Source organism: Puntigrus tetrazona, chromosome 22 (assembly GCF_018831695.1).
Source record: "Puntigrus tetrazona isolate hp1 chromosome 22, ASM1883169v1, whole genome shotgun sequence".
NCBI classification, from domain to species: Eukaryota; Metazoa; Chordata; class Actinopteri; order Cypriniformes; family Cyprinidae; genus Puntigrus; species Puntigrus tetrazona.
In genome coordinates this window covers 12,905,260-12,915,994 of record NC_056720.1, presented here as the reverse complement: position 1 = coordinate 12,915,994, position 10,735 = coordinate 12,905,260, and the positions used below count along the sequence as shown (strand labels likewise).

General features: G+C 37.3%; 1 protein-coding gene across 1 annotated transcript; it reads left to right on the top strand.

The window, feature by feature from the left end:
• The first annotated feature begins 1,751 nt into the window (after nucleotides 1-1,751).
• On the top strand, nucleotides 1,752-9,862 carry cxcl12b (chemokine (C-X-C motif) ligand 12b (stromal cell-derived factor 1)). The gene is made up of 4 exons (XM_043223419.1): nucleotides 1,752-1,909; nucleotides 4,074-4,191; nucleotides 6,445-6,528; nucleotides 7,849-9,862. Exons 1-4 carry the CDS (start codon nucleotides 1,843-1,845, stop codon nucleotides 7,871-7,873), a joined length of 294 nt encoding a protein of 97 aa, XP_043079354.1. The 5' UTR covers nucleotides 1,752-1,842; the 3' UTR covers nucleotides 7,874-9,862.
• The last annotated feature ends 873 nt before the right edge of the window (nucleotides 9,863-10,735 follow it).

Genomic DNA, 10,735 nt, shown 5'->3' with positions numbered 1-10,735 from the left:
CTTTGGGTGATGCAGTAAACATTACGACAAATAATATTATTATAAGAAATACTGCTACAAAATGTAAAAAAAAATCCCCAAAAATAGTTTCAACAAATTAAACTTTTTTCCCATGGATAGTATACGCAAAAACGCATAGTATGTTTTAAAATAAATAAGGAATAGCAGTGTGCATTATTAAATACTTCTCTCATTGCTGTCTGCCTAGGTGGCACAACTCACCACAGACTAATTTCCTGCTTAATAGTTGAAGTGAGACGTAAATAAACAAAAATATAAAGTGATTCATTCACTGTCCTGTGTCACGCATTCGTCTTCAGTCGTCCATCAGCTCTCAGTGGGAACAAAGTGAAGGAAAACGTTTCTCTGAAACACGAAACCTGAGGATGTGAAGCGTGCCCTCTGCCCTCTAAAGTGATACAAGTTGCCGAGTTGTCGCTTGTAGGTCAGCGGCGATGTCTGGTGATCTTTTCAACCTCCTCCTGCCCACTTGCGCTCTCCGAAAAGGCCGAGGGTTGAGATCGACAACGCGAACATTAAAGACGAGGTTTACACCTACCGAAGCCAGAAACAACAACGGCAGTAAGCGTTGGAAAATTCAGATCACTTAAAAGCTAAAAAAAATTTTTATGTTTGATCTCAGATCAAAAGGGATCAGTAAAGTACACCAACTAGCCATTTATTTCAACAACAAAGAAAATACGTATGTCGTTTCTCCACCCGAGATAGCACTCGTGACCTAAATATTACGAATTGCGAGGCGTTTGAAGTGCCTCTGAAACATAACAGGCTATGCCGTGACATCAAAAACGTGATGTTTGCACCTCGGCCGGCTGCTTGATAACCATCAACAGCCTCTAAAGTTTACGGGCTGTTAAGGGTTTTGGTGCTGCTCTGAATGCTCTGGTAAAAGTGTAACGCGGTACATCCACTAAAGCTCCTTCAGCAGACGCTGTTTTACGGACACTCGCCGGTCTTGGTTTGTCTTCGCCTTGTTTCGGATTGGACGAGAACTCTGTTACTAAAGCAGTCGGTTCTTTGAGAGCCTGTTCATATGTGACGCGATACCAAAAGTGATACCAAAATACAGTGATACCAAACGTCAGACTTGACGCATTTTAACAAATGCAAATGATATTAGAGAGGTTTAACAGAGCAAATACTTACATTTTGATCAGGTTTTTTTGCACAAAGATGTGACTAAAAACAATTTTAATGAAACCTAAAGCATTTAGCTTGAATTGCAGAAGGCATTGGATAATATCAGGATATATTCTGACACTTCCTCTGAAAGATGTGCTGCTGTTATTGCTGTAAAAGGTGGATATGTATTACAATTATTAGATATATTTGTTGAGCTCAACCGTCTGTATATTATGAAATGAAACCATTTTTTTAGTTAAATAGTAAGATCAACTATAAAATATTTCCTAAATTATCCTTGTGTTTTATGTAATGTCCGAAGAATATTACATTCTCTATTAAAATAACACTCAACTTCACGAAATGCGCAACAAAAATGATTTTCCAAACATTGTCGGAGTATTTGACAAGGACGTATTTCAGTTTTTCTACAGAGGAGGACGAGAGTCTGAGTCGGTCCGTCAGCGCTGAATCTCTGCCAGAACATTTGAGGAACTCGACTAAAGACGCAGTCTGTCGCGGGACAGGGTCCGGCCCCCTCCTCCTCCTCCTCCTCCTCCTCCTCCTCCTCCGGAGAGAGGGGGGAGTGTTTCCCCAAGCTCCTCAGTCTTAACACTTCGCAGAGCGCTGAGACGCCACACTGAGCTCTGGAAGCTAGCTGTGACGGACAAAAGCCACACACACACACACACACTTGGCATGGATAGCAAAGTCCTAGCGCTGGTGGCCCTGCTGACGCTCGCCATATGGAGCCCAGAGACCGACGGTGAGTGGCTTACGGCTAACATTTACAGATTCGCGGCGGTTCAGTTTTCACATGATGCTTTGAAGCGCCGAGTTGCCAGTTAATCGAGTAAATCATATTTGCAAGATGGATATTGGTGAATCGTTCAGGGTCAAGAGAGTTAACACAAAAATCGTAAAGTTTTTTACTTGGAACAGGTAAACTTTTAACAGCAAAATGCAATGTAAAACCACTTAATCTTATTTGCAAAATCGACATTTAGCATTTTCTTTTCGTTGAAATTGGTGCACTAAAAAGTAAAACGGAAATAAAAACGAATAAATACTGTTAAAAAAACGTATAAAATGACAAAATTACTATGAAAATGTAAAATATTAAAAGTCAAATTAATTGAAAATATTAACGAAATCTGAAATAATATCTCAATGATACTGAAGTAACGCTGATATATATATATATATATATATATATATATATATATATATATATATATATATATATATATATATATATATATATATATATATATAGCTGTGATATTAAAATAAAATACTTACAAACCAAAAAAGTCAAACAAACAAATTAAAAAATTAAACCAAACTAAGATTTACTTTTAAAACACTTCTCAGAAACTGCTTGTATATTTCACAAAAAAGGTAAAAAAAAAAGCGTTACTTGAGAGTTAAACTGCGGTGCTGACGTTTTATTAAAAAAAGCATGTTAAAGCAGTGAATATTTTCAGTTAATGATCATTACAGTGTTAACCTCGCAGCTCGTAAGCGCCCTGCATACATTTGCATATGAGCTTTCACGTTAAAAACTGGCCGCACATGTCTTCACATGTTAGTGGCTCTGATTTAGGCTTTCCGGGAGATGTTTGACCAGCTGAACTCTTTGTTGTTTCTGTTGTGAAAAACCCAGCACAGTTTACTTATCCGCAAGCTCTTTTAATTAGCGTCTAATTAGGGAATAGTGAGCATAAAAAGTTCCTGCGCTGTTCACTTGGCGCGCCGTTTAATCGAGGCTTAATGGGCCCGTGTTTAACATGACAAAGGCGACGGAGAGTGTCGGGAAATATCGATGGGAATGTCAGAGTTTGACTTCCCTCGAAAACGGCGTCCGTTTCGGCGGAGAGCAAAGGAAACCAGGGAGATGTGAAACCATTCAGGGAATGTTCTTCAGCAGGTTCATTTAATGCGCATGTTCAGGAGCAAAGTGTGTGGTGCGATGCCGTATTTAACATCGAGGACCCTCTTTATGAGAAATGTGGCGAGTGAAAGGCAAGAGCGGCCCCTGTTTGAATGGACGAGAGCCACTAGAAAGGCAGACTAATCTCTTTTTAATGATCAGGGCTTGTTAATGGACGCAGGTGATTGGAACCTTTCAGATGCTTTTACAACGAGGCAAAGCTGGGTGATTTATGTTGTTACTGTATGATTAAACTTGAACTGCGGAAATCAAATTGTGATTGCATTGTGTCTTTCCAAGTTCACAGTATAAACGTTCCGTCAAGAGATCGCAAAGGTCGAGATCAGATGGAAAACAGCCCTGTTTGACGCTTTTTTACAATGAAAAATGTTGTTTATGTTGTTATTGGATGGATTCGATAAAGCTGTACTAATCAGTGGACATATTTAAAAAGAAATTGGTTAATTTTTTTTTACTGTTTTACGTAACATGTAATACAGATTTGTTTAAAAGAAACATCTGTGCAACATATCTTTTAAACTATTTCTTTAAATATAAATAAGAAACGAACAGAATTGTGTTAAATATTAAAACATTTTTATCTGTTTTTTTTTTTAAAGAATGTACTACAACATTAAAAATGTTTTAGACAGTACTCATTTATTTGATCATAAATACAGTAAAAACTGTAATTATGTAAAATATTATTGCAAATTAAAATAATGTTAAATGTAATTTATTCCTGTGATGCAGCGCTGAATTTTCAGCATCATACTCCAGTCTTGCGTCACATGATCCCTCAGATAAAATGCTGATTCTCAAAAAAACGTTTCTGATAATCGTGAATGCCGAAAACAGTTTATCTACTCTCTTTTTTTTTTCTTGCTGAATAAAAGTATGAATTCCTTTCAAAGCCTTGTCTTACAAAGTCTTACAAATGATGACTTAAGCTCAATGCAAGAAGCATTTTTTCACGTTTCTCTCGATCTCATCCCAGCTAAACCCATCAGTCTGGTGGAGAGATGCTGGTGCCGATCCACTCTCAACACCGTCCCGCAGAGGAGCATCCGTGAGATCAAGTTCCTCCACACACCCAGCTGCCCCTTCCAAGTCATGTGAGTCAATCTTCCAGATCCATCCATCTCACGTTCGCCAAACTGTATTTTGTATGCTTTACTTGGCTGCATTTAGTTACACCAATGGACGTCATTTCGCCGAACGGCGCCAGAAGTAGCTAATAAAAGTTACTAATTTCCAGTTTGAGGAGTCAAATCTTGTGTGGGAATGTAGCGATTGTTTGCAAAAATACTAGATAACGATTTTGCTCACATTTTCAAAACGCAATAATTGTTAAGGGTCAAAATGATTAGCTTTCTCTTTGCGGGCGACCTTGTCGTTTTCGTTTTTACCAGCATTTGGAATTACTTCAGCCGTCTGGAATGTGTTAAACCGAACCATTTGTACCCCGTCGGGCAGCAAAAAGCCGAAGCGCTACAGGGGGATCAAGGTTATAAGGGTTACAGAGGTTAGCGTGTAGCCGAGGGTCATCTGGGGAACAAACACTGGCCGGAGGAAATCACCTTTAATCTGCCGTCTTCCACACATCTTGTTTAGAGATCCTTTCGGATTCGTTGGGCCAGATGAAAGACAGCCCCCGACCCTTTCCCCCCACAGACACGCACATCACTCATTTTGCTGTTAGCATTAGCTAGCTGTGAGGTAATTACTACCTGCTGGCTCGGTCCCAGACCACCGACAAGCTCGCTTCAAAGATCGTTTAGACTAGCTAGATTAACCCAGCGCCCAAACCACAAACAAACAAACAAATATAGATAAAGCTAATGGATGACATCCCGCCGGAAAACAAGGGATAGCATTACGTTTTTATTTGGCTTGCTGATGGGGAAGTTGATTGGTGTGTAGATTTGGGGTTAAGCGGATCTTTTTATCTGCACCGACAGGCTCCATTTGTCTAGACAGATTGAGAGATCTGTGTGTGTGTGAGGTGTAAGCAATACGAATAGCCATTTGAATGGCAACGCGAGCCGCTAACTCTCAAACACAACCTTTTGGCACCGAGGTGCGAAGTCTGGGTGTCATTTGCGTGTTTTTCTCCACGTGTGGGTGAATAAACCGTTCGAGGGGATTTTCATGGCAGTACTGAAGCTCATTTGGAGGGCAGATATCAGAAGAAATTTCTGTTTGAGGGTATTTCAGACCCTTGAATTTCGATTCATCATTAAACACAAAATCGCGCATTCAAAAAACGCTTTCTGACGCGATCCTGTAAACAACGATTGCTGTCAGGATACGTAAATGTTGTCAATATGTATCAATCTCACATTTATGGATCACCGATGGACACTTTTCACATTACGAAAATTTACGAAATTCGTTAACGTAATTTATTATAGTAAAAATTTTTGGGGGAGCATTTTGATTTGTATAACTAGAGTTTTACTACAAACACCATGGTTAGTCTGTGGTCACAATAACTTTTCTGGTTTATGTGTATTTAAAAAAAAAAACGTAGTAAGACACGGAAGTCGTCGTAGCAAATTTGTATGGTGAATGGAAACTATAACAATGTTCCCATGTGCTCGAATACCAAAAAAAAAAATAAAAAAAATCCACAATTGCATTTCAAAAGAGGAAAATAACAACATGGAGAGAATTTTAAGCTTGTTGTGATGAATGAGGTAATAAAACTAAATACAGTTTCGTAAATGTATGTTACTTTTAACAAAAAAGTACTTTACAGATGTACGCAATTTAAATCTATTTAACTAAATTATATAAATATACATGAACATTTTCAAAATACAGAACATTAGATGTGTGTTTGTATTTATATACGATATATTCTCAGTAATTTAAACAAAAACGTTCATTTTGAACGCGATTAAATCACAATGAATCATTTGACAGCACTAGTTTTGATTTATTCCATTCAGAAAATTAAACCGTTTTAATTGAATCGGAGTATTCGAATGCTGTTTGAATAGAATTTAAATATTAAGTGTACTGACACGGTATGCGTTTAATTTCACTAGAATATAAAAACTGTTGCTTTAGACAAAATATAAGCACATATACAGTGCTGGGAATCCCGGGCAGAATCTTCTCAATCATCAAAAATCCTGAAGGTCCAGACAGCCCGACATTGTCCTTACAAACCTCCTCTAATTCAGTCCTGATATCTGATGAAGAGCAGCGAGTCCTGCCAGTACAGTAGAATAGAGGGGCTGAAATGTAGTCCGTGACGGACAGCTGATATGATCTGATAAAACACACCGAGGGAGCAAAGTACAGTCTCTCTTTTGCTCTCGTCCGAAACAAATCCCTTCTTCTCTCTCTCTCATTACCAGTGCCAAGCTGAAGAACAACAGAGAGGTCTGCATCAACCCCAAGACCAAATGGCTGCAGCAGTATCTAAAGAATGCCATTAGCAAGTAAGAAGAAACTCTTTCTGCCTCAGAAAAAGAGGAGTTCTCTGAGGAGCCATGGGATGAAATACAGACCCGTTCCTTATAGACTTAGTCTAATAACAATGGAAACAAATACATATAGTTTTATACATATACATATAATTTGTTACTTTACGCAAAGTGATTCCTGTCCAGGAATGCAGTAGCATTAAGGCTAATCTTAGGTGAAATTTACAAGCTGTTATTCTTAACATTTAAACAGCATACGTGGAATGTTATTGGCTAATTTAAGGTTATAGAAATTACACGTTTGCCTAAGTAGGTCATTTGGCTCCACCACAGAGCCTGAAGCGTTTGACCCCTGTTCTTTAATTACACTAATTGTAGATTAATAATGAGGTAACAAGCAGTGCAGAGAGGTTTTACACCACTATAATCGACCTCCTATTTTGCTGCTGAGCCAAAATGACTGAAGCAATTAAAAAAAAAAAAAAGAATTGTCAGAGCTTTGTTGATGTGAACTAAAATAAAAACTATGACAAAATAATTGATTATGTTAATTAAAAAGATGTACTAAAAAAAATTGAGATGAGGCAAACATTTATATTCTTTTTATAAATATTCTAAAATAATATTTAGTGATAATAATGATATTTAATATTTTGTATATTGAATAATAGTATATAAAATAATTACTTTAGAAATATTATTAGACAATATATATCAGAATTATGATAAAATATTGCACATCTGAATTAAAACAGCTGTAGCATTAAAATATTACTATTAATATTAAAGATTGAAATTTAAAACAAACAAAATAACTGCCAAACATAAACTAAAATAAACATGCAAATTGAAAAATTTAAATATTTCACTTTTTAAAAATATCAATAAGTAATACTGAAATAACACCGGTGTAGATATGTTCTAGATAGTTAAAAATTAAATTATTACGTATTTCACAATGTGCCTATATTGTGTGAATTTGCACGACCTCACTCGTACGATTTTGTGTGATTTTTTTTAGACCCGCGATTTTTTAGGGGTGAGTTTTGGTGTAGCTCAATATTAATACAACTGCATACAAATTATGCGACGCGTGAAATATAAGGGTATAAAATCCATACAATTTAGCAAAAATCATATGAACTTGTTCCAATGGGGGGCCATAGGCACGACTTAGCCACCTCATACAATGTGTATGAGATAGTCTGACATTTCATCCTCAAAACCCACAAAACCTAAAATGTAAAAAAAACAACAACAAAAAGAACGCAGTTTTGACATCTGCAAAATTTGTCTTGTTCATCGTTAATGACATGATTGTACTTCGTTCTCCAGAATAAAGAAGAAGCGCACAAAGTAAACGGCTGAGGATGTGCGAGGAGGACCACCGTGCATCTCTGACCAAAGAGGCACCGGTCCTCTCCTCTCGCTCTCTTTGATCACTCCTCCTCTTTCTGGACTGCTTGCACAAACAGCACTTCACCTGAACCTGGCTCTCAAGCTTCCAGACAGCCTGCAGCTCACCAAAACACAAGCCAACGCCTTCCTCCCGACGCACCGCTTCTGAGGCTGCGATCACTGACTGAATCAAGCCGCTGAATGTAACCGTGAACGTTTGAATGAGAAGGCGAGAGAGATATCTAAAGGACAGTAAACATGAGAGTTTGTGTCATAGTTGCGAGGGACGTCTAACCTTTAGGATAGTTTGGGATTAATAAGGGACATAAGCAAGTGAAAATGAAGCAGACATTTAAACCTGCCCCGCTCAAGCTTTCACTTTTTGTTATTTTGCTGCTCATCGCTTAGTAGAAGTGTTTAAAAGCTCACCAGCACACATGAATGATCCGGCATGCTAACGCTAGCTCTGTTCCAAATCCTAGCGAACCGCCTGCTGAACAAAAAACTGCCGTACAAGCAGTTTTCGCTCAGAAATTGCTAGTAGATATTACAATAAATTACGATAAAATTGCGATTGTACATGAAATTTTGAAGTAGAAAAGCCTGAAATAGTCATTTCTTTTAAGACCTTCAAAAAAAAATTGTGGTGCAAAAAGCTGCAAAATAAATCGCCTTATTAAAATTCAGGATAGCGTCATTGTATTTAACACATAAAGCAATCCCAGAATGCACTGCGAAAAGTTTAGTTAAAAACCCAAGATGGCAGATGTGAAAAGCCAATCATAAAAATACTTACATTTCATTAAATACCCAATAAAAACTATTTTCCTCAGTATTTTTATGCTTAAACAGGACCTTGGTCATGTTAAATGCCATACTGAATTTAGGTTTTTGTCTACCGAACATTTTATTAATCGTTTCTATAGCTAAACATTCAGTATGTAGTTAAAAACTGTATAATCCATTGTACTCCTATATCCCTCACAGCCTCGATTTCATTCCAGGCAAAAAATAAAATATGACGCTAACCTACTGTAGGGTCTGTTAGCTTAGCAACAAGCTAACGCCAGTCTCTTTGGTTAAGAGTTAAAGATGTCAAAACATGTACTTATTTACTTCCACGACGATTATAGCGTGGACTCGGAAAACAGCAGATAGTAGTGCACTTAGAAGTGCACTGTGCAGGCGGCAGATAGCAATGCTTTGGAACAGAGAAAGGTTTGGGCTGCTAATACAGGAAGCAGAATCATAGTTTCCTGCCTTCCGCTTCCTCTCTGCTACACGTGCGTAGCAAGCACCAGACACTGAATTTCAAGAAATATGCAGTTTAAAGCAGATATGCTGTATGTATAAAGCAGGTGCCGTTAATGCAATCACGCCACGGCAGCTTAAAACTTCTGCTCATGTGCATCGAGCAACATGACTCAGGCCTTAATTAACATCATTTGCATACAGATCCTGTGTCATACTGGTTGTGATTCGGATCCAACAGGACCGAGCAACATGTAAATATTCTCCAGCACTAAATGGCTGTCAATAAATGGGTTGAACAGGGACCAAAAACTGAAAAATGCAAGCGATTTGTAGGCTAAATTAATATTGCTTTATGTACTCCATATGTATCAGTTTTTTTTTGTTGTTTTTTAGCCACAGAATTAAAGGATGTTACTGTGATTTTGGTTTTCATGGCATTAACACATTTATCTAACCTTTTTTATCTGTTCTGATAATGTTTTGACTCAAATGCCCAATTGCTGTAACGTTTTTGAGCCACTTTTAAAAAGTATAGTTTGTAATGTAATGATTTATTTTTGTATTTTGTATTGATCAACATGAATAAAAACACAACAGTACAATATGAAGGAATTTCTAGAGTATTTCACAGTTGCAGTTATAAAAAGGTATACAACGTCTATATACATATATTAATAAAAGGCTTATTATATTTTAATATTTTTCTATTTTCTATTATTTAACCTTCTCTTTCAATATATAGCCAGCATATATATATATATATCCTCCTTATGTTTTTCATCAGGCCTTTCTAATAGGCACTTGACAGATGTATGCTTTTTTTTTTTTTTTTTTGGTTGCCACAGTTACTATATGTGATTTTTTAAATTGTAAAAATGTCCCATTAAAAGGCCCCAGTGTGAACGTTGCCTCGGGGCCAGTAGGGCCAGACGTTTATATCCTAAAACAAGGACTTCTGGAAAAGAAATTTTGCGAGACCTTGCCCATGGTGAATGCATTACTATTTACCAAGATCAGCAATGATGATTTCAATTATGAAGATATTACTGAAATTTGTACCGTTCTAAATCACAAAAATGTCCCCCAGACCTGTAATCTACAACCACACACCTCCAAAAAGGTGGTTCAGTTTAACTCCGCAGTTGTTTCGTGTCAATCAGAGATTGTCAGTCAGTTCTTCAAATAATAGCGCCGTGAAATCAATACAGCTGGTACTTATTGTAAAAAAAAATGACTAGTCATTTCTGCTGCTAAAAGCAAACACCAGAAGATGTTTGACCTCCAGGGTTGGCGGGACCCCTGGACTCATTTTGAACACCTGAGTGTCTGATATCAGTGGTGGAAGTTCAATACAAGTCCGCTACACTAGGGACGGTCTACAAATATGTGAATGTGTCACTTCTAATACTAAAAACATATGGACGCAAAAAAGCTTTCTTGTATGATCAAGCTTTCATACTGAGAAGAGAAGGAACTGGTTATGTGAATGGGTTTAAAATGTGCTTTCAAAAGCAATCATGGATTGTATAATACGCGTGCATAAATCAGCAACAATAATAAATAATAGCGA